This window comes from Bufo bufo, chromosome 5 (genome assembly GCF_905171765.1).
Source record: "Bufo bufo chromosome 5, aBufBuf1.1, whole genome shotgun sequence".
NCBI lineage: Eukaryota > Metazoa > Chordata > Amphibia > Anura > Bufonidae > Bufo > Bufo bufo.
This window is the reverse complement of record NC_053393.1, coordinates 84,300,620-84,325,150: the sequence shown is the minus strand read 5'-3', so window position 1 is coordinate 84,325,150 and position 24,531 is coordinate 84,300,620. Positions and strand designations below refer to the sequence as shown.

Sequence of the window (24,531 nt, the reverse complement as noted above, 5' to 3'; positions counted from 1 at the left end):
GGCTTCACCCTACGTTTTGTCATGTTCAGCTGGTGGTGGAGTACAATTGCCATCCAAGCAGGTGTAATCTGGATTACTGGCCCAAGATATAGTGGAGAGGGCTCCCTGAGTGTGCGGACCCAGATGCCTGCAGTGGCGCCTTTAAGATACACGCAGCTGAGATGGCCACCTTACTCGGGAAACTAACAGCGGGCTTACCTCCTTTCCTTTTGGGAGCCGTGCAGCCAAGGTGGTCTCTGGTGCTGGGGGACAGGGACTGTGTAAGGGGATGGTGCCTTCAGGTGTTCCTCACTGGAGTTGTGCCGCCGGTCTTATATCCCGTCGGTCCCGCTTTGCATGATGCAGCTGGAGGCGGCGGCAATTTGTAGGTGAGGTCGCTGCTGAGCGGGTGAGCAAATGCCGGTCCTGGAGCTGCCTGCCCGATTAGGGAAGTGCTGGGGCACTTTTGGGAGCTTTATGAGCAGGTCTGAGGTGCTGTGAGCCGCAAGGGAGCGTCGCTATGCAGGAGAGCTTGGATCAAGCGGCCATCTTCTACAGTGGCCAAGATCCGCCCCCCTCCCCCCAAGGTAGCTTTATTTTCATGAGTACAACTGTGTTCTTCAGTTTCACTTTTTGGTATTTTTGCCATTTGACATCTTATTGTTATGAAGGTTACTTTTATAGGAGCACAGACATGTGTCAGTAACTCTCTATCGAAGAAAGAATGCGTAACATATTGAGATGATTTCTTTGACGTTGTATTACATAGGGAGCCTTGCTGAGAGCCCTTCTGTATAATAGCACTCAGTCACGTGTTGGTGGACACTTGAGCACAGTTCCTCTTCAATGGTGGCATGGTGCGCTGGTCCTCTGACTCCTGGAGAGGACCTACTGTACACTGACTGCGGAGCATAACAGGAAACTAGTAGACCTTGTAGGTTAAATGAGGCAATGTAATGATATCTCCTACTTGGACAACAAACCTTCCGTCTCGAGAGCAGAGACATAGTTTAGAGCCTTATATAATAAGTACCTGGCACAGGTGTTCCTAAAGCCGTCAAAACAAGATAAACCAGTTCAATTAATTACTTGTGGAAACAAAATACTGTCTGTGTATATATAGAGGTATTGGATTATCCTATGAAAGAAACTATAAGTATTTGGTCAGTATTAGACTAGCAGGTTTTCCGATAATCGGCTAAAACATTGAGCAGTGTAAATCCTCCTTAAAGGGGTTGTCTCACTTCAGCAAGTGACATTTATCATGTAGAGAAAGTTACTACAAAGCATTTACTAATATATTGTTATTGTCCATATTGCTTCCTTTGGTGGCTAGACTCATTCTTCCATCACATTATACATGTCTCGTTTCCATGGTTACGACCACCCTGCAATCCAGCATCGGTAGCCGTGCTTGCACACTAAAGAAAAAAGCACTGGCTTCTCTGGTAACTTTTTCCTAGGGTGTGCAAACACGGCCACCAGTCCTGGATTGACGGGTGGTCGTAACCATGGAAACGAGACATGTATAATGTGATGGAAAAATTTGTCTAGCCAGCAAAGGATGCAATCCGGATAATAATAACCATTAGTAAGTGCCTTGTATTAACTTTCTCTACATGATAAATGCTATTTGCTGAAGTGAGACAACCCCTTTAAGGCTTATTTCACATGAGCGATACAAGATGAGTCAGGATCTGTTTGATGGTTTTGCAGGCAAGTTCAATCCGTTTTGTGTTTTTTTAAGTCCGGATTGAATGTGTTTTTCACACGTGTGAAGAAAATCAACATCTCCTAACAACCATCAGTGAAAAACGCATTGCATCCGGATTTTTTTCACACAAGCTCCATTCACTTCTGTGGAGTCAGGGCTGCATGAAAAATGCACGATATAGAAGATACTGCAATTTATTTCTGAACGCAGAGATAATTTGTGAAAAATGAATGGGTCAGGATTGAGTCCGGATGCTGCGCGTTTGCTACATGCATCACACCCAGACAGAAAACTCACTGGTGTGAAAGAGACCTAAGGGTCCTTTTAGACTGCCCGATGTTCAGGCAGGACGAGCACCAATCTGTGACACGCACGTTAAAGGGCTTCTGTCACCCCCCAAAAGTCATTTTTGGGCTAATTAAAATCCTTATAGTGCGATTATTCAATATATAGTGCTCTTACCTTTTTCTGTGGCTTAGTTTCTTTAACCACCTCCCGACCGCCTAACGCATGGATGCGTCCTGGAGGTGGTCGATTCATTCCCCCTGGACGCATCCGTGCGTCATCTCGCGAGACGCGAGATTTCAGTCAGAGCCGGCCCGCGCATGCGCATCGCGGGCCGGCAAAAGTTCAAGGAGTATTTAGTCAGCAAGCTGCCAGCCAATGATCGTCGCTGGCAGGTTGCTGATTTTAAAAAAATCGAATCACAAGCCATCTAAGGGCCCTTTCACACTTGCGTTGTCCGGATCCGGCGTGTACTCCATTTGCCGGAATTACACGCCGGATCCGGAAAAACGCGAGTGAACTGAAAGCATTTGAAGACGGATCCGTCTTCAAAATGCGTTCAGTGTTACTATGGCACCGAGGACGCTATTAAAGTCCTGGCTGCCATAGTAGTAGTGGGGAGCAGTATAATTACAGTCCGTGCGGCTCCCGGGGCGCTCCAGAATGACGTCAGAGCGCCCCACTACACTTTACCATGGCTGCCAGGACTTTAGCGTCCTGGCAGCCATGGTAACCATTCAGAAAAAGCTAAACGTCGGATCCGGCAATGCGTCGAAACGACGTTTAGCTTAAGGCCGGATCCGGATTAATGCCTTTCAATGGGCATTAATTCCGGATCCGGCCTTGCGGCAAGTGTTCAGGATTTTTGGCCGGAGCAAAAAGCGCAGCATGCTGCGGTATTTTCTCCGGCCAAAAAACGTTCCGTTCCGGAACTGAAAACATCCTGATGCATCCTGAACGGATTTCTCTCCATTCAGAATGCATTAGGATAAAACTGATCAGGATTCTTCCGGCATAGAGCCCCGACGACGGAACTCTATGCCGGAAGAAAAGAACGCAAGTGTGAAAGAGCCCTAACATTTTTACATATACCCATGCTGGGTGAGAGAAATATCTTGGCAAAAGACAACTTTTCCCATTTTTTTATACAAAGTTGGCATTTGACCGAGATATTTATCTCACCCAGCATGGGTATATGTAAAATGACACCCCAAAACACATTGCCCAACTTCTCCTGAGTACGGCAATACCAGATGTGTGACACTTTTTTGTAGCCTAGCTGGGCAAAGGGGCCCACATTCCAAAGAGCACCTTTAGGATTTCACAGGTCATTTTTTACACATTTTGATTTCAAACTACTTCCCACACATTAGGGCCCCTAAATTGCCAGGGCAGTATAACTACCCCACAAGTGACCCCATTTTGGAAAGAAGACACCCCAAGGTATTCCGTGAGAGGCATGGCGAGTTCCTAGAATTTTTTATTTTTTGTCACAAGTTAGCGGAAAATGATTTCTTTTTTTTTTTCTTACAAAGTGTCATATTACACTAACTTGTGACAAAAATTAAAAACTTCCATGAACTCACTATGCCCCTCACGAAATACCTTGGGGTGTCTTCTTTCCAAAATGGGGTCATTTGTGGGGTAGTTATACTGCCCTGGCATTTTAGGGGCCCGAATGCGTGAGAAGTGGTTTTAAATCAAAATCTGTAAAAAATGGCCGGTGAAATCCGAAAGGTGCTCTTTGGAATGTGGGCCCCTTTGCCCACCTAGGCTGCAAAAAAGTGTCACACATCTGGTATCACCGTACTCAGAAGAAGTTGGGCAATGTGCAAGCAAAGACAAACGGACACGGTCCAGTATACTTATGGACTTGGGTATGACACAAGTGTACCTTGTGATCCTTTCTGACAACTGCAGATGCAATTGTTGGTTATTGTCTGAGAGAGCTATATTCTATGAGCCACACTGACTGTACTAGGCTAATAGAGTCTGGTCTATAGTTCAACCAGTGATCCACACTATGAATATGCCTAAGTAGTCCTTGCGTTTGCTGACCACACACACATTATCCACCCGGCTATGTTTGGAGAGGTCTATTTGTATCACCAGTCATCCAAAACACATGCACCGTACTTGTGTGTTCATTTCATGTGGATACATACATAACCCCCATACACATCAGTGTTTGTAGGCTATCCTCTCAGATTCCCACTATCTTGTTGTCAGTAACACCTAAGTCAGAGGTAAACTCTTGATACTTGTTCACACCCTGCCTTAAGAACCGGGTCCTAAGGACATTGACATCGGCTCTACGCGTTTCCACGTGACATGTATTCGCCACGTATCCTCAGGAGCTAGATTAAAGACTCCTGTATAGAGACAAGTGCCTCGCACTGTTGTATCTGCATGAAATGAACACACAAGTACGGTGCATGTGTTTTGGATGACTGGTGATACAAATAGACCTTTCCAAACGTAGCCGTGTTTAAGTCCATAAGTATACTGGACCGTGTCCGTTTGTCTTTGCTTGCACATTAATAGCAGCCCCTTTCTAGCAAGTTAAGAATTATTCCAGACTCTAATGAGTGTAGAGGGTTATACATAAGTCCCATCTGCACTTGTTAAGTCTGGTTGCCTGATGGTCACGAATTTTGACATATAGGAATTGCCCTATTTTAAATAGATTACAATAAAGATTAGTTTTGTTTTTCTAATGATGATCCTGTGTAATAAGGGATGTTCTGCCTATAATTGTGCATCTTTTATTTTAAATGAAAGAGGCAAATCAGTCAGCAAACTAGAGTCTATTGTTCTAATAATTGGCCTGAAAATCGTCTAGCCTAGGGCCTCTGCATTTTTTGTCGAATGCAGACCGATTTATTTCTGTGGCGCCACAAAAAATGTGAACAGCACACGGATGCCACAAATTATAGAACATGTCCTATTCTTGTCCGTTTTGCAGACAAGAATAGACATTTATTTCTACAATGGGGCCAACAAAGAGTGCGGGATGCACACGGACCACATCCGTATTTTGCAGATCTGTGATGTGCGGACCGATATATTGGTGTGCAGGAAGCCTAAAAGGAATTAAATTTTTTATCAGTAAGGCAGCTTTCACACAGTGTTCGATCAGTGTTTTTTTTGTCATTGATTGTGAGCCAAAACCAGGTGCTTGCCAAAAACACAAAACTGGTCAAACTTTTCCATTATACCATATTTCTGTATAAGCTTTGCTTCTGGATTTGGCTTACAATCACTGATATAACCACTGATTAAAAACTAACCAGTTTTACTTTGGGCTTAAACCTAAGAGCATTTTCCTGGCGGTTCCCTGGTTTTCACCCATTAACCTCTATAAAGGGATCTGGACTTCACTGCAGGGAACCAGCCAGGCCACTACCTCTCGCAGTAGTCTTGGTGTAGGTGGCTGCTGACCCACAGGGGAAAGCGTAGTCTAAACACAATCCAAAGTCAGGGCAGGCTGAGTACTTGCGTACTCCAAATAGCAATTCCAAGGTCGGCGTAGGCACAGTACATGTGTAGTCCAGGTCACAGTTCCAAGGTCGAGGCAGGGTGCAAGGAGCAAAATCGATAGGCAGGTAAGGTATGGTATACGGGTATTCAGACGATAAATTACCTTCACTGGTTACTAGAGACTAGATAACCTGAAAGCTCAGGTGAGCAGGTTGATCCACAGGCCAGCTAAATAGGAAGGCTGAGAACACAAGGAAGGACAGTTCGCTGAGCACTAGTCCCATTTCACACAGGGAGAGTAGAGCAAAGTCTGCGTCTGCCCAGGACAACAAGACAGTGACCGTCATGGACTCCCCTCCCACTTACACCCCTTCTTCGTAGGATCTGATTTTGCTAGGAATTTCTTCAGGATGACTGGAGCATTGATATTCTCTGCAGGCTCCCAAGACCTCTCTTCAGAACCCTTCCAATCCACAAGATAAAAGGCCTTGCCCTTGACCTTCTTCATATCCAATATATTTTTGACCCCAAATTCATCTTTAGCACCAACAGGGACAAGAGCAGAAACAGAAGACTTGGAGTAGCGGATTAATACCAGAGGTCTGAGAAGAGACACAGAAAAGGAATTGAGAATCGCAGAGGGATGGGGCAGACAGGGTTTGTAACAGACTTGATATATAATCTCAAAGTCCCAAAAATGGAGGAGTAAAGTTGCAGGATGGCACCTTGAGGCAAATATTTTTGGAAGACAACCAGACCTTGTCACTGGATAAGACTTGTGGTGGACTTCTTCATGGACATCGTGAACCTAGAAAGAGAAGCCTTTGTCTCCTTCCAGACCTGGAAAAAGTCCCTGGCTGCGGCATCAGCAGCTGGCACCTCAGTGGATAGCTCATAAGGTTCAGGCAACCGAGGATATTGACCATAAACAATAAAGAAAGGAGACTTGTTAGTAGATTCACTGGAGTGATTGTTATGGCAGAATTCAGCCCATGGGAGCAGAGACAGCCAGTCGTCTTGCTGGCGGAACAAAGAAGTGTAGATAGTTCTCAAGAACCTGGTCAATTCTTTCTACCTGCCCATTACTCTGTGGATTATATGCAGAGGAGAAATCCAATTGTCCTCGTAACAACTTGCAGAGAGACCTTCAAAATTTAGAAGTAAATTTTTCTCCTCTATCAGAAACAATGGGGTCCATTTATTAAGACCGGCATTTTAGACACCGGTGGCATTTCAGACACCGGTTCATGTGAGACGGGGGAACAATTCATCCAAAATCATTCACTTAAACGTTTTATGTTTCTGAAACTGTATACTGTTCTGTTAAGTTGTACATCCCAAAAATGTAAATCTGTGCCTAGAAATATGCTCACAAAAAACATATTAACTAGAGATGAGCGAATCGACTTCGGATGAAACATCTGAAGTCAATTCGCTCATCCCTAATATTGACCATATGCAATATGAACTGAGGTTTCTTTGATTATTTATTGAAAATGACTTTTTTTTTTTTTTTTTCAGATGGATTACCAAATCTGAAATCACTAAACCTGAACAACAATTTCATTGAAAATCTTCCTGCGGAAATTGAAAAGTGAGTCAGTTGGTCATCATTAATTCTCAACATATTATATCTGTAATAGATATTAAAGGTCTTATTGTCTCTTCTCTACAACTATATTATAGCATGCATGTTATGGGTGGGGTACTCTTGCTCGGTCGTACGCTATCAGCCGTACAGTGGTCATTGCATTTGCAATGTAAGATTACCGGTCAGTTCTTCAGATGAATGGATGAGCCAGATCTTCCAGAGTGAGAGATTTTGTAAGTGACTCTCCATTCTGACTGATAGAGGGGAGCCCCGAGAGCTGGAGACCTTCTCCTCTATGATGTTCAAATGCCTAGTACAGTATATGGAAAGCAGTGTTCTTTAAATGGGCTACTTTCTTCCTAAAACAGTGCCACACCTCTCCGCAGGTTGTGTGTGGTATTTCAGCTTAATCCCTTCTACTTCAGTGGAGCTGAAATGATATTCCAGACACAACCCATGGACAGGTGTGGTACCTTTTATTGAAAGAAAGCAGATATGTTTTTATAATCCTGGACAACCCTGCTTATATGTTCAAATAGCATACAGTACATATAATTTCATTACTGTTTTATAGTGTTATGTGTGTATGACATGTATAGACTGTCTGGTTGGGCACTGGTCCAGAAAATCTATGCAGCAATGCTTGTGCCACTGTAAGTGCTGTAGCTGCGACAGGATAATATCTACGTAATTAGTCTGGAGGGTGTAACCCTCCTTCTGGATTCTGCATACATTCTTGTCCCTGACATCGGGCCCGAATGTCCTGTTCAGGTATAGGGATCAGCTCTCTTGATCTCTGGATGTTACTGCTAGTTGCATTAGTAATAGCAGTAGTAGTAGTAATAGTAGTTAGTAGTGGTAAGCAATGGGGTATCACAAGGATCCATGATTCTGTTTAATCTCTTTATTAATGGACTTGTGGATGGGATTGGAAATTAAGTTTCTAATGATACATGTTACCACAGTAGGCAGGAACACACGAGCAGTGAGCCCTGATTGAACTTTGCCCGCTTTGCCTGCCTACTCGCAGTGCAAGCCATAGGCTGCGAGTCCGCAACTGGTCGACTTTCCCTACTCTGCTAAAGTGCAAGACAGACACACACAAAAACAGAACAGCACAGAGACAGTGTCAAATGGGAATGGGTCAGAACCAGAAGGACGAAACAGTACAATATCATAACACAGAGAGGGTAGTCACAAAGCCAAGCCAAAGTCAGAACCAGACTGGAAGCACAGTACCAAAACAAGAGACAGAGAGTCGTCACAGGCAAGCCAAGGTCAATAACAATAATAGCAATCCACACACACACACAGAACCAGAGCCAGGAGCACAGCTAGGGAGTCTGAAGCTATCACTGGCAAAGGTGTATGGCCAGGAAGGGGTTTATAAATAGAGCACCGAGTCCCAGGATCAGAACCTGAGAGGTCCATTGTGCGCCATTAGTCAGACACAGTACACAGGAACAGAACAGCTGAATAATCAAGCACTGCTAGTTTTTCTCCAACACTATGGAGAGAAACAGAGCATTGCCTCCTGTTGCTAGGCATGTTGTCGCGTCACCAGGGGACATGGCTTCACAGCAGGTCTCTTCTGGCACTGAGATCTCGCTGATGGGTCCCGGGCTGGTAAGTTTGTGACAATACAAAACTTTGTTTATGCTTGAAAGATTTGTCCCACAAAAATATTCTACATTTTTCAAACCAGCAGCTTGATCTGAATACTTTTGTAAGTGCATGTAATCAAAAATTTTGTATAGCGAGTGAGTTATTCAATATGTATCTATATGGCGCCACATTTTGCTATTTCTCTGTCCACATCAGTAACATTCCTGAGGTGGTCGCACATGCTCATTTCCATCCTTCAACTGCCACAAGCCCTATCTGCTGTCAGAAGCTGTGACGGTTACAAGGGACAGCTGCAGCAGAATGGACAAGCTCCCTGAGAAAGGACAGCCCCCCTCAAGAAAAGAAACATGCCCTCAGCTGCCAGTCTGAAGAGAATCTATCAGAGCATGTAGAGCAATACATTTCTGGATCAATTTGTCATGTACTATATAATGTCTAATTTACATTAATCATGGGATTACCACTTTAGAGGGGTTATCTCACTTAAAGTATCTATTGCCTATCCACAGGATAATGATGGTGGTGGTGGTGGTGGGGGGGGGGGTCATACCAGCAATTCCTGGAACAACAAGTCCCAAGTCCTCATTCTGGACAGAGCAGTAGTGCGCATGTCAGTCGTCTGCTACATTCACTTCTGTGTTACTAGGTTAGTCTCCTAGAAGTGAATGTTGCAGTCGATCTACATGCATACTGCCGCTCCATACACAGAAGGGATTGGGAGACCCTATCGTTGTTGATCACTTATCCTGTTCGATATCAGATCGTGGGGGCCCCCGCCTATCAGCTGTTAGAGACCAGGCGGTCCTCTTCCTAGGCCATGTGATGTCACTGTCCTCATTATCTTTACTAAGATAACCCCTTTAATGTTCTTTAATTGATCTGAGAAAGGTTAACCTTGAAGGCCCTGTGTCTTTTTTTCCATCTATGTAACTAGTAGGGCATTCTGGCAGCATAACTGCAAAGTGCTGAGCCCAATAATGAAGCTAATTACCACCAGGTGAGAATAGCCACCAACACGTACAGTATGACACCCAAAATGTAATATTCATTCATCAGTCTTAAAATAGCTTAACATTATAAATTACAGGAGGTATAATACATAACTAGGACACATTACTGAACAGTTACATCATCAGTTGCACAACTGTCACATCATAAAGTCAAAATAGCTCAGGTTCATTTGTCATATAATATGTTATTAAGGGGAAATTTTCATTACCAGAGTTTATTTGGTATGGATGGCACTGAAGGAGGGGTGTTAGTGTCCATATTTTCACAGTATTGTAATTGATTTCTCAAATGTATCATTACTTTCTAATGGAAGGTGCCTGTGCACATAGCGCTAGTGCAGCTAGTTACAATGTTTTATTGTACTGTAGACAGCGGGTCATATAGTTAGTGTCATGCAAAAGTTTTGGCACCCCTGGTCAAAGTTACTGTTACTGTGAACAGTTAAGCAAGTTGAAAATAAAATGGTCTCCATAAGGCATAAAAGCAGTTCAAAAAGTAATTATGAAATGGCAGTTAACAGGAACAATGAAGGTCAAGAGAAGTTCTGGAAGACCAAGAAACATTTTAGAGACAGCTGCTCATAGGATTGCTAGAAAGGCAAATTAGAACCCCCGATTTAATGCAAAAGACCTTCAGGAAGATTTAGCAGACTGTGGAGTTATGGAACATTGTTCTACTGTTTAGTGACACCTGCACAAATATGACCTCTTATTTGTATTATTTATTTGAAATCACCATTAGTTCCATGGTGCTGTACATCAAGAGAGGGTTATAATATAAAAATAAAATAGACAAGAAACTATTAAGAGACTGGTACAGAGGGGGAGAGGACCTTTCCTGACAGAACTTCCAATCTACAAGAGAAGGGTAGTGAGTGTAAATGTTGCTCATGTGGCTGTGTGGTTGCAGCATGCTTATTACAGGAGGTAGGTTTTCCAGAAAACATTGGTTTTTAGGTTACTTTTGAAGGTTTGAATGTTGGGGGAGAGTCTGATGTTCTGGGGTAGCGAGTTCCAGAGTATGGGAGATGCACGTGAGAAATCTTGTAGTTGATTATGTGAACAGATGAGAGAAGAACAGAGACATAGGTCCTTTGAGGATTTGAGATTAAGTGTAAAGATGTATTGAGAAAGCAGGTAAGAGATGTAAGGAGGGGACTGGTTGTGGACGGCCACATATGTAATTGTTAGTATTTTAAACTGAATTCGCAGGGCAGTGGGGAGCCACTGAAAAGATTGGCAGAGGAGAAATCTGCAAAATGGGTCCGCATCCGTTCTGCAATTTTGCGGAACAGGTGCAGACCCATTCATTTTCAATAGGGCCGGAATGTGCTGTCCGCATCCACATTTGCTTATCCGCACTTCCGCATCCGTGCTTCCGTTTCCGCAAAAAAATAAAACATGTTCTATTCTTGTCCGCAATTGTGGACAAGATTAGGCATTTTCTATTATAGTGCCGGCGATGTGCGGTCCACAAATTGCAGAATGCACATTGCCAGTGTCCGTGTTTTGCGGATCCGCAATTTGCGGATCCGCAGAACACTTACGGACGTGTGAATAGACCCTAACCGAGCAGCAGATTTGAGGATAGATTGGAGGACAGCGAGATTGCTAGATGGGAGGCCACAGAGGAGAATATTGCAGTACTACTGCAGTAGTCCAGGTGGGAGATGACGAGGGCGTGCACCAGCATTTTAGTTGACTCCAGGGTGAGTAAATAGCGTATATGAGAAATGTTTTTAAGTTGAAGCGCCAGAATCAAATCTTATTCCCAGGTGGCGGACCTGTGAGACTGGAGAAAGCATTGCGCTATTAACTGTAATGGACAGGTAAGGGGGCGAGGGCAGAGTGACATGGGGGAAAGACTACAGAAGCCATTGTCATAATTGTTCATCACTTCACCTGTTGATGTTTGTTATGTTATCCTTATGACAAGCAAAGTAGAGCTATAATAATGTATTGTGCATGTAATTTATACTTTACTGTATGTGCCTCTAAGATGAGCTCATTTGAAGGAAATCTGTCATGTAATTTTAGTATATTTAACCCATGGCAATGCATTGTACTGATGCCTAACATAAAAAAACATACCTTTTGTTAGCATTATGCTTATTTCTGAACTTCAGAAAATGAACTTTGGTATGCTAATGGGGCTCAGAGTGCCCAGAGGGGCGTCAAAAATTGTTCAAACAGTCCAGGACCGCCTCCTCCAAGAGGGCAAGACTGCATCTACCAAGTGCCCAAGACCACCTCTTCACTTGTTCCCAGTACGTCTCCTGTGTACCTTCCAGTCTGCCCCTCTCCTGTGACATCACTGTTTTCTTTCAATTCCTGCCTGCGACGCATGCGTTCGAGCTTCAGCATGTCTCATTGAAATTTTGCGCAGGTGAAGACTGAGAATCTGCCTGAGCTTGTACACTGCCTTCCCTGCACCGTTCTTCACAGTAGTTCTAACAGTAGATGGAACGCAGGCGTCGCGTACAGAATTGATGAAAATAGTGACGTTGCAGAAGAGGGACGAACTGGAAGGCACAAAGGGCAGGTACTGGGAATAATTGAAGAGGCAGTCTTGGGCACTTGGGAGAGGAGGTTGATCTTGGGGTCTTTGAACAGTTGTTGACGCCATGCTGGGGACTTTGGGCCTTATTAGCATATTAATCAAAGTTCATTTTCTGAAATTCAGAAATAAGGATAACATTACCAAATGTATGGTTAATTATGTTAGGCAGCACTACATTGCATTGCCATGGGTCACATATGGTACATTTAGCTGAAAAATTCTCTTTAATTTTCAGCAATGTAGCCAACTGATTTAGGCTACTTTCACACCTGCGTTCAGGTGTCCGCTCGTGAGCTCCGTTTGAAGGGGCTCACGAGCGGTCCTGAACGCAGCCGCCCGGCCCTGATGCATTCTCTATGGAGGCGGATCCACTGAGAATGCATCCGCCTGCCAGCGCTCAGCCTCCGCTCCGCAGCGTTCGGGTGTCCGCCTGGCTGTGCGGAGGCGAGCGGATCCGTCCAGACCTACAATGTAAGTCAATGGGGACGGATCCGCTTGAAGATGACACCATATGGCTCAATCTTCAAGCGGATCCGTTCCCCATTGACTTACAATGTAAAGTCTGAACGGATCCGCTCAGGCTACTTTCATACTTAGAAAATTTTCTAAGTTTTAATGCAGACGGATCCGTTCTGAACGGATACAAACGTCTGCATTAAAGGAGCGGATCCGTCTGATGAAACATCAGACGGATCCGCTCCTAACACTAGTGTGAAAGTAGCCTTAGCTATTGCTATATCATCTTATGTGTTTATTACATTTAACCGTTATAAAGCATGCATTTTGTGGTGTTTTTGCATGTATTGCATCCCCAACATGATATCATACAGCACACCTCACTTATTCATGTCATCTTTGTAGGCTGCAGAGTCTTGAAAAGCTCAGTATAAATCATAACTCCTTACAAAACATTCCCAAAGAGTTGTGTGTCCTACAAAATCTGTGTGAGTTGCACCTTGGCAATAACCAGCTGCAGACACTACCAGAGCAGATCGGCTTTCTGAGCAATCTGAAGGAGCTGCACATTTATCGGAACAATCTGGTTGGCCTTCCAGAGGTGAGGACCTTATTATGTGCTAATCACTGTTTAACTAGACCAGGTCATGTACATAGGACGTCTGGTAGATGTCTATAGATCTTCAGATATCCTTTTAACTGGAGAGACTTAATTGTATCCACTAGCCAGCTTACCAAGCTGCTAACCTGGCACAGGCACTATTATGATACCCTCGGCCATCCCCATAATAATAATCTATATATGGCACCAACATATTCTACAGCAATTTACAATTGGGGAACTAAGGGCCCTTTTACACTGTCAGAGGATGGGGCCCGTTATTGGGAATGTTCCTATGAACACTCATTCCAGATTATTGGCCTTTGTAAAGTTGTCACCGGTCACCCGACATATAGGCAATTGCTTGCAACTTTCAAGCGCCACTGGCAATTTTTGCCAGCAAGGGGATGTGATGCTGACATTATGCAAAGTGAACATGAGATGAATGATTGTAATAAAAAATCATTCATACCCATTCATTCTGCCTTTGGGCCATATGAAAGTGCCGATAATTGCTCGTCATTAGCGCTGCATCAGCCCATCTAAGAGGGCATATTCAGAAATTAGGTGCAAGTTCTTGCCCATAAGAGCCTCCATGGAATGTGAGTGACACAGTAAGTGCATGCAGCTAAGCTTATCCAGGGTTGTCTAGCTCCTTGTGGCGGCAAGGGAAATAAATCTTAAATGGACCCATCACAAGCCAAAATCTGAACCTATATAGATATAAAGTTTATGGTAGTTAATTAGAGTACAGGGTGGGCTGGATGGACTACTGTTGTGTGACATAAACCTCCTTGAAGAAATGAGCTCCCCTTGGAACTATCTTGGCCACTGAACACAGGTGGTGCTCATCTGTAATGTTTCCCATTTTTTCTTGTGACCTCTCTTATCTCTGCTCAGATGTTGTCCTTGTTTTGGAGAGTTGTCCTTGTTTTGGAGGATGGGGTCTGCTTAGTGGGTATAAATAGTGCCCATTAGTTTAGTGCTAAAATGCCATTTGGCTGATGCATTAAGAGGCATCTCCTACCCCTAGTTTTCTATATGGATTAAGATATATCTTGCATTACTTTATCTTATCTCTAGGGGCTTTGTCGGTTGAGGAAGCTGAAAATTCTGGATGTCGCAGGAAATCAAATACAAGCATTTCCATCAAGAGTAAGTATTAATTCCTCCAAGTTAAAGTGGTTGTCCAAGAATAAAGAGAAGGGCCTGCCCCTCTCCCCCTTCATCCACAGTCTGTACCCAAATGAAGTGAATGGGGCTGAGCAGTAATACCAGAAATGGCCGTTGAAAAATAGTGGTGCTGTTTCTGGAAAAAAGCAACCGACCCTATTTCTAATCCTAGATTGCCCCTTAAAAGCTAAAACCTGTGTTGGCTCTAGTAAATGTTCTCATGAACGCAGCCATTCAGTTCCTAAGGAAGCACTGACAGAATGAACTAACAATTTTAGCTCTGGAGTTATACAGTCAAACTACACTGACTGTCCCAAAAAAAAAAAAGTTGCCACCAGAAAAAAAAAAAGTCACACACTCTAATATTTAGTTAGACCGCCTTTAGCTTTGATTACGGCATGCATTCGCTGTGGCATTGTTTCGATAAGCTTCTGTGTCACAAGATTTATTTCCATCCAGTGTTGCATTAATTTTTCACCAAGATCTTGCATTGATGATGGTAGAGTCTGACTGCTGCGCAAAGCCTTCTCCAGCTCATCCCAATGATTCTCAATGAGGTTAAGGTCTGGACTCTGTTGTGGCCAATCCATGTGCGAAAATGATGTCTCATGCTCCCTGAACTACTCTTTCACAATTTGAGCCCGATGAATCCTGGCATTGTCATCTTGGAATATGCCCGTGCCATCAGGGAAGAAAAAAATCCATTGATGGAATAACCTGGTTATTCAGTATGTTCAGGTAGTCAGCTGACCTCATTCTTGGAGCACATACTGTTGCTGAACCTAGACCTGACCAACTGCAGCAACCCCAGATCATAGCACTGCCCTCACAGGCTTGTACAGTAGGCACTAGGCATGATGGGTGCATTACTTCATCTGCCTCTCTTCTTGCCCTGATGCGCCCATCACTCTGGAACAGGGTAAATCTGGACTCATCAGACCACATGACCTTCTTCCATTGCTCCAGAGTCCAATCTTTATGCTCCCTAGCAAATTGAAGCCTTTTTTTCTGGTTTGACTCACTGATTAGTGGTTTTCTTACTGCTACACAGCTGTTCAGTCCCAATCCCTTGAGTTCCCTTCGCATTGTGCGTGTGGAAATGCTCTTATTTTCACTATTTAACATAGCCCTGAGTTCTACTGCTGTTTTTCTTCGATTTGATTTCACTAAATATTTAAGTGATTGCCGATCACGATAATTCAGGATTTTTTTCCCCGCCACATTTCTTCCTCGAATACAATTGGTCCCCACTATCCTTCCAGTTTTTAATAATGCGTTGGACAGTTCTTAACCCAATTTTAGTAGTTTCTGCAATCTCCTTAGATGTTTTCTCTGCTTGATGCATGCCAATGAATTGACTCTTCTCAAACAGACTAACATCTTTTCCACGACCACAAGATGTGTCTTTCGACATGGTTGTTTAAGAAATGAGAAGCAACTCATTGCACCAGTTGGGGTTAAATAACTTGTTGCCAGCTGAAAGATAATCGCCCATGCAGTAATTATCCAATAGGAGGCTCATAACTATTTGCTTAGTTAAATCCAGGTAGAAACTTTTTTTTTTGGACAGGCAGTGTACATACCAGTTCTCCCAGTTATTATAATGGGTAAAAGTATCCAAAACAGTAGAAATCACTATTACAGGTCCACACAATCAGTCATTGTGTTCAAGTGACATCAGTGTGGACCTGTTTTTCTATTGTGCAATACATATACCGTAAGTGGCTTAAGATTCAGGCTTTGGGTGCATCTGTGAGCTTCTATTATGTTCACATTTTTGGCTTCCATTAGTAAGTGCACATGTTTTTACAGCTGCATGAAGTCCCTTTACAAGAACTATACTGTGAAGAAAATCCACTGCTTCAAAAGGAACCTGTGTATGCTGTTCAAGATGAAGAAATATTGTCTCTAAAGGTAAAAATGTGCCCACATTCTCACTATCACACAGTTTGAGGTCTCACTGGTTTGGCTGACATGAGCTTATTTCTTTTCTTCCATACTTCTTTGCCATGCAGCCGTGCCTAAAAAATAAATCTCCATTCACCCACTGAGTCTCTTCAACGAGAACTAGTATCCTCCAGAGCTGCATCTTAGGCATCTATCCAGTCTACCAGTAACATTCTCTGTACTAACAACAGGTGCAAGACCTTCTGAAACACCTGTTGCTCTTCCTTTTGGAAGAGTCTTTGATTTGGCTGACATGCGCTAATTTGCATCCAGATGATCCCAAAGTAACATAGAGCTTGAAGTTGATGTTTATAAAGTTCATACAAATGAACACAAAATGATGTTCAACTATAATATACCTTGTGTGCCCAAGTAGTCCACGGGATAAGATGTGGAGATTCTGTGTATGTTGAAACATGCAAGTCCATTCAGCTAGCTAAAGGACAAGCTATTTAACACCGTGAATTCTAAGATCTGGGAATAAAATAGGCTTAACAAGGGTTTAAAAGGTTACTAAACAGTGATAAAATACATTATATATACTAAGACACTTACTGTATGTTTAGAAATTGCATCCATATAGCCTTCCGGACAGAGCTATACCTCTACTACATCTACATCCTTACCAGTTCCTTTGTAAGGGTACTGTCACACTAGTGTTTTTCTTTTCCGGCATAGAGTTCCGTCCTAGGGGCTCCATACCGGAAAAGAACTAATCCGTTCAGGATGCATCAGGATGTCTTCAGTTGAGTCATTTTGACTGATCAGGCAAAAGAGAAAACCGTAGCATGCTACGGTTTTATCTCCGGCGAAAAAAACTGAAGACTTGCCTGAATGTCGGATCCGGCATTTTTTTCCATAGGAAACCAAAATAGCAAGTTCTACCAGGAGTACAGATATTCTAAATTCCCTACTGGGGTTATCTCTACAACAAGTGGTTGAGGAGCCAACCCGGAGGGAGGCCATTTTGGATTTTGTATTCACAAATGGGGATTCGGTATATGATGTCATTGTAGGCGAAACCTTGGGATCTAGTGATCACCAGTCAGTGTGGTTTAATATAAGAACTGTGAAAGAGTCCCACCACACAAAAACAAAAGTTTTAGACTTTAGAAAAACAGACTTTTCAAAAATGAAATTAGTCATAAATGAGTCCTTATCAGACTGGAACGGATTACATGGAGTCCAGGAGAAATGGGACTACTTAAAAGGTGCATTATTGAAGGCAACAGAAAATTGCATTAGACTTGTCAGTAAAAGCAAAAAAAGGAAGAGACCACTGTGGTACTCAGCAGAAGTGGCCCAAATCATTAAAAATAAAAAGCTAGCATTTTGTAATTATAAAAAAACCCAGAGCAATGAAGATAAGGAAATCTACAAGATTAGGCAGAGAGAGGCCAAGCAAGTTATAAGAACTTATAAAGCGCAGGCAGAAGAAAAACTAGCTCAGTCTATGAAAAAAGGGGATAAGACATTCTTCAGATATATAAATGAAAAAAGGAAATTAAAACAAGGAATAACTAAATTAAAAACAAAGGACGGAAGGTATGTAGAAGAGAATAAAGGGCTAGCCGACTGCCTTAATGAATACTTCTGTTCAGTTTTTACAAAAGAAAAAGGAGAAGGACCTCCACTAGAAAGGATGACTAATAAATTGTTTGATGCATGTATCTTTACAGAGGAAGATGTTCTGAGTTTGCTGTCTAAGGTGAAGACAAATAAGTCACAGGGGCCTGATGAGATACACCCAAAATTATTAAAAGAGCTTAGTGGTGAGCTGGCAAAACCGTTAACAGATTTATTTAACCAATCATTAGTAACAGGAGTCGTCCCGGAAGATTGGAAATTGGCAAATGTCGTGCCCATTCACAAGAAAGGTAGTAGGGAGGAATCGAGCAACTATAGACCAGTGAGTCTGACATCAATAGTAGGCAAATTAATGGAAACCCTATTAAAGGATAGGATTGTGGAACATCTAAAATCCCATGGATTGCAAGATGAAAAACAACATGGGTTTACTTCAGGGAGATCATGTCAAACAAATCTTATAGATTTTTTTGACTGGGTGACTAAAATAATAGAGGGTGGAGGTGCAGTAGACATCGCATATCTAGATTTTAGTAAGGCTTTTGACACTGTCCCACATAGAAGACTTCTCAATAAACTGCAGTCATTGAGCATGGACTCCCATATTGTTGAGTGGATTAGGCAGTGGCTGAGTGACAGACAGCAGAGGGTTGTAGTCAATGGAGAACATTCAAAACAAGGTCATGTTACCAGTGGGGTTCCACAGGGATCTGTACTGGGACCAATTTTGTTTAATATCTTCATAAGTGATATTGCAAAAGGCCTCGATGGTAAGGTTTGTCTTTTTGCTGATGACACAAAGATATGTAACAGGGTTGATGTTCCTGGAGGGAAACGACAAATGGAAAAGGATTTAGGAAAACTAGAAGAATGGTCAGAACTCTGGCAACTGAAATTTAATGTGGATAAGTGCAAAATAATGCAGAATATAGAATATTTGACACAGTCCTGACCTCAGTATCTGAGGAAAGGGATTTAGGAGTAATTATTTCAGAAGACTTAAAGGTGGGAAGACAATGTAATAGAGCAGCACAAAATGCCAGCAGAATGCTTGGATGTATAGGGAGAGGTATAAGCAGTAGAAAGAGTGAAGTGCTTATGCCGCTGTACAGAACACTGGTGAGACCTCACTTGGAGTATTGTGCGCAGTACTGGAGGCCATATCTCCAGAAGGATATAGATACTCTAGAGAGAGTTCAGAGAAGAGCTACTAAACTAGTACATGGATTGCAGGATAAAACTTACCAGGAAAGGTTAAAGGACCTTAACATGTATAGCTTGGAAGAAAGAAGAGACAGAGGGGATATGATAGAAACTTTTAAATACATAAAGGGAATCAACTCGGTAAAGGAGGAGAGCATATTTAAAAGAAGAAAAACTACCACAAGAGGACACAGTTTTAAATTAGAGGGGCAAAGGTTTAAAAGTAATATCAGGAAGTATTACTTTACTGAGAGAGTAGTGGATGCATGGAATAGCCTTCCTGCAGAAGTGGTAGCTGCAAATACAGTGAAGGAGTTTAAGCATGCATGGGATAGGCATAAGGCCATCCTTCATATAAGATAAGGGCCGGGGGCTATCCATAGTATTCAGTATATTGGGCAGACTAGATGGGCCAAATGGTTCTTATCTGCCGACACATTCTATGTTTCTATGTGTCTATGAATGTATTAGTGCCGGATCCGGCATTCAAAATACTGCGATGCCGGATCCGTCCTTCCGATCTGCGCATGCGCAGACCTTTAAAAATGATAAAAAAAATAAATACTGGATCCGTTTTGCCTGATGACACCAGAAAAACGGATCCGGTATTGCAATGCATTTTTCTGACTGATCAGGCATCTTTCAGACTGATCAGATCCTGATCAGTCTGAAAAATGCCTGATCAGTCAGAAAAATGACATGCGTTTGCATACAGTTTGCCTGATCAGGCAGACAGTTCAGGCAACGGAACTGCCTCCCGGAATCAAACAACGCAAGTGTGAAAGTACCCTAAGAATTGTTCATATTGTTTTCCTCCTTGTTATTTTTTTTTCTAAAATGACTGCTTTACAATCGTGGTTTACCATTTGTATTATCATCATCTTCCAGGAAATAACAGCGAGACATATTTTAAGTCATCTGCAGAATGGAAGCTCCTTATTATTGCGAGAACAAATAAAACATTTTCCGGATGCTAGAAGACTGCTGAGCAGTAGAAATGTCTGTGCCCTGTGTGGAAAGTGGTTTCTAGATATGTGGTTGGAGTGCGTACAATTTGTGGATGTGAAAAAGGTAATAAAAAATAGATATTATGTAGATAGATAAATATATATTAGATCGATAAATGATAGATGGATAATGACATAGATTAGATAGATACTACAGCACATGGGATATGTGTCCAGTCACAGCACTATCAGCATTAGCCTTTGTGTATGTATTTCTTGATGCCTGTGTATTACATGTGCTTAACAATTTTCATCTTTACTTCTTCGATATGAACAGAAAATGAAGACCTCGAAGAATCTACAGCTGTTACCAGTGAAGATCTTACTTTGTTCCTACCAGTGCTTTGACCAGAGACACAGTGATATTTTTGGAGTAGCAGTCCAGTGAGCGGACTAATATATATATTTTTCAAAGTGGTTTCTAGATGTAATAAACATTTTATTACATGTTATATTATGTAAACCATATGCAGTATTTTAAATAAATATGTTATTTATGTAGTTGTGTGCCACTGGTGTCAGTACTATTGACATGTATAGTATCATTTATATGGGATGTGTCAGGATGAGATACTGTAAATTAAAAGAATATTTCTTTGTTTTATGCACTTATATAGCGCTACTATATTCCGCAGCGCTTTACCCGATGGGGCTCAGAATCTAAGTTCCCTATCAGTATGTCTTTGGAGTGTGTCCATGCAGATGTTGTCCTTGGTCGGATTTGAACCTAGGACCCCAGCGCTGCAAGGCACCAGTGCTAACCACTGAGCCACCCTGCTGCCCAATATTAGACATGACCAAGGAGTTCTGTGCGCGCACAAAAGTGCAGGGCTGGAGGCTGAATACATTTCTACAGTTCACAGAGCTCCGATTTTCTTTATAATTTACTGCAGGGGATACATTTCTCCTTATAATACACACCTCTGCTGCTGTGGAACCTTATTTTAACGAGAAAAAAGGAGACCCCTGACCATCATTTGTTAAGTATTTGGTCTCTAGCAGCTACATTTAATGTTCTGAGGCAGCTGGGAACAGTATTGTATAATACAGGCTGTAGCTGCTGAAGACCCTCTTCTTAAAAAGAAAGACAGCCCAACATGTCAATCAACTAGTGGTTGGCACAGGGGCAGGAACCTCCGATGAAGTCTTTGACACATTAATTTTGCAGGAAGAGATGAGCAGTGCCAAATGTGGCTCCACTTATCACAGAATTGTCAGGTTCTGAATCGTTCTACCTGCAGGAAAGAGACCTGCATACTTCTGTAGAGGGACAACAAAAGGTAGTGGTGGCCATTGACTGACTGCCCCCTTCCCCAAAATATAAACGTGTTTATCCCATACGGTGAACGCTGTAATAGAAAAAAATCTAAATGACCGATTCACCATTTTTTATCACATCTCCTTGCCCCAAATTATTTTTATAAAAAGCAATCAAAAAGTCATGCACACTTCAAAATGGCCTCCGCACGGCCAGGCGGACACCCGAACGCTGCAAGCTGCGTTCAGGGGTCCGCCTGCTGAGCGGAGCGGAGGACAAACGGTGCCAAACTGATGCATTCTGAGCGGATCCGCATCCACTCAGAATGCATTAGGGCTGGACGGATCCGTTCGAGCCCCGAACGCTAGTGTGAAAGTAGCCTCATATAGCTCTGTAAACGTAGATATAAAAATGTTATGGGAGAATATGGCGATGCCAAGAAAAAATAAAAAATTTTAGCTTTTTTTATATATATTAAAACAAAAGAAAAACTATATAAACGTGGTATTTTGTAATCATACTGACCCGCAGCACAAGTACTGCTGTAGAAATAAAACTGTGGCAGAATTCCATTTTGTCCAATTCCACCCAGCTTCCTATTACATCATATGCAAAATTAAATGATGCCATTAGAAAGTACAACTAGTCTGTCAAAAAACAAGCCCTCATACATCTATTTAAACAGAAAAAAAATAAAAATTATGGCTTTGGGAAGGCAGAGAGTAAAAAAACTAAAATCGTAAGGTCCTGAAGGATTTAAGGGCCTTTTTACATGAGCAGAAGTCCATTTATACTTACAAGCATTATTGTTGTCTTCCCTTTACGTTACTCTCAGCAGCAAATCCCCTGTTTACATGGGAAAGTGCTATTGACAAATTAGCTTTTTTATACCCGAACAGAAGATCCGATCAGCTGACGGGTGAGTGCTTGCGTGTTTGTCGGCTGATTGGGGGTATGTTTACAGGTGACATTTCAACAAATATTCATTCCCAGCCTTTGGCTTTAAAAGGATTGTTTTAGATGGTCCGATACCTGGCTATACTGAGCGCCAATCGACGACATAGCAAGTTGATTGGTTCTCGATTTAAGGACTTATTACACAACCAAATACAAACTGTATGAAGATGAATGAGATTGTTCGGTTCCCAAAAAGTTTGCGTATTCTTGGCATGTGGAGATGTGCTGCCAATAATGATGACTTTTAGGCCCACCTAAAAGTCACAACCGGCTAACAGACGTGTTGGCTCGCTTGTCGTCTAAATGCTTCCATGTTCACACTGGCCAGTGATCGGGAAGTGTTCTTATGAATGCTCCTTTACCCAAGCCTTTAAGGTGCCTCTCTAGTGGTTGGAAAGGATGTTCTGCTTACAAGCCCTTTGTGATCTGCCCCCCTCACTTGACCTCTGTATTTTTACCAACCAAGAATGTCACTAAGCCAGTGCTCATGTTTTGGCAGTATTGATTTTGAATGTTTAGGATAGGTGAATGATGAGCTGTGGCTGTCTACACAGGTCCTATAAGGTACCGTATCTGAAAAAATATAAGCATCTATACAAAATCATTCTTCTCATAGAGCTCTGTTACGCATATTGCACAAGGAGTTCTGCCAAATGCACTTGTACAGGGGCGGGAAGCAATGCAAATCAAGAGCCGTCACAGAGTACTTCAGCCGTTCCAGCTCTCAGGTGCTGAGAGGACAGGAGGAAGCAGTATTACACTGGGCAGCAGCGTTCATTTTCATTTGCAAGATTAAGGAGAAGATATGACAAGCGGCAAACCATGCAGGAAAGGTTATCTGCGTTTAGTTTGGGGGCGATTATCGACTATCAGCTTGTCAGAAGTGAGACGATGGTGGCTAAGAAGAATCCCTATACTAGAGTGGGCTACCAGGTATAAACTACAGGAAAACTTCATTCCAGACCTTATCACAGGGATGATGCTGTCTGTCCAGCAGGTGGCACAAGGTAATGACATGTATTTATTGTACTTTGTGTATTAACCACGGGTGACATGATCAGCAGTAATACCTGTTGTATGTAGCATGGTGTACATACTGTCAAATGCAGAATAGATCTTAAATAGGACTAAATGACATCCAATATGTGAGAGAGAGAATCTAGATCGCACATCCTCATTACTATGCTTTTGATATAACAACTGTTTTAAATTTCAGCATGATAAAACATGGCTATACAGGACTAAATGACACATTTGACTACAGTAGGTATTTTGCGTATCTTTGTATTTCCATAGAAAATACAGACAAAAAATTATAAGAACTCCATCTATTGCACATGTTGAAATAGGAGCTAATGACTATAGTCCATGCACTCAAAAGCACTTAAAGGGGTATTCTGGTTAGAGCAAGTTATCTATAACAGTTATCTGTAAGTATTAGATTGGAGTAGGTCTGACCACTGGGACCACAACCAATCATAAGAATAGGGACCCATGTCTCCCATTTGAATAGAATGATGGTCAAACATGTGGACCACTTCTCCATTCAAACCATATGGGACTGCCAGAAATAGCTGAGTGCTGAACTCAACTATGTCTGGCTCTCTCATAGAGATGAATGAAGCAGCAGTGTTCTTGCTCAATCATTGCTCCATTCATACAGGGGCACTGCATGTGATCTTGTAACGGACAGTGGAAGTGGACCCTGCCTGCTTTGACTTTGGGCTTTTCACCCTTTAAACCCTATACAGGGATCTGGTCTTCACTGCAGGGGACCCACCAGGTCTCTACCTCTTAGAATAGTCCTGGTGTGGTTGGCAGCTGACTGATGGGGGTCAGTGACACCGGTGCGAAGCAACGATGGGTCAGGCAATAATACCCTTAGGAAATAGATAAAGGTCATGGCAGGCAGAGTTTGTGTGTATCCATAAAACAAATCCGGGGTCAGGGCAGGCAGAGTTCAAGCGTATCTATAAAACAAGTCCATGGTCAGGGCAGGTAACGGAGGATCAGAGTCGGTAAACAGGCAGAGTTTGTACGTGGGCAGACAGACAGAAAAAGCATACCTTCACCAGGACTAGCAAACACAAGAATACC

The 24,531-nt window shown here is 42.5% G+C and overlaps 2 protein-coding genes across 2 annotated transcripts in view; both read left to right on the top strand.

Moving 5' to 3' along the window:
- LRRC69 (leucine rich repeat containing 69) overlaps nucleotides 1–20,714 on the top strand; it is a 37,306-nt gene extending 16,592 nt beyond the window's left edge. Inside the window, exons 3-8 of the mRNA XM_040432402.1 lie at nucleotides 6,980–7,052; nucleotides 13,107–13,302; nucleotides 14,386–14,457; nucleotides 16,288–16,389; nucleotides 20,101–20,283; nucleotides 20,497–20,714. Of these exons, the coding sequence (XP_040288336.1) occupies nucleotides 6,980–7,052; nucleotides 13,107–13,302; nucleotides 14,386–14,457; nucleotides 16,288–16,389; nucleotides 20,101–20,283; nucleotides 20,497–20,607 (737 nt within the window). The 3' untranslated portion in view covers nucleotides 20,608–20,714. The remainder of the gene's footprint in view (nucleotides 1–6,979; nucleotides 7,053–13,106; nucleotides 13,303–14,385; nucleotides 14,458–16,287; nucleotides 16,390–20,100; nucleotides 20,284–20,496) is intronic.
- Nucleotides 20,715–23,182: 2,468 nt separating this feature from the next.
- The window catches only part of SLC26A7 (solute carrier family 26 member 7), a 102,409-nt gene continuing 101,060 nt past the window's right edge, over nucleotides 23,183–24,531 (top strand). The window contains exon 1 of the mRNA XM_040433260.1: nucleotides 23,183–23,441. Within this exon, the coding sequence (XP_040289194.1) occupies nucleotides 23,240–23,441 (202 nt within the window). The 5' untranslated portion in view covers nucleotides 23,183–23,239. The remainder of the gene's footprint in view (nucleotides 23,442–24,531) is intronic.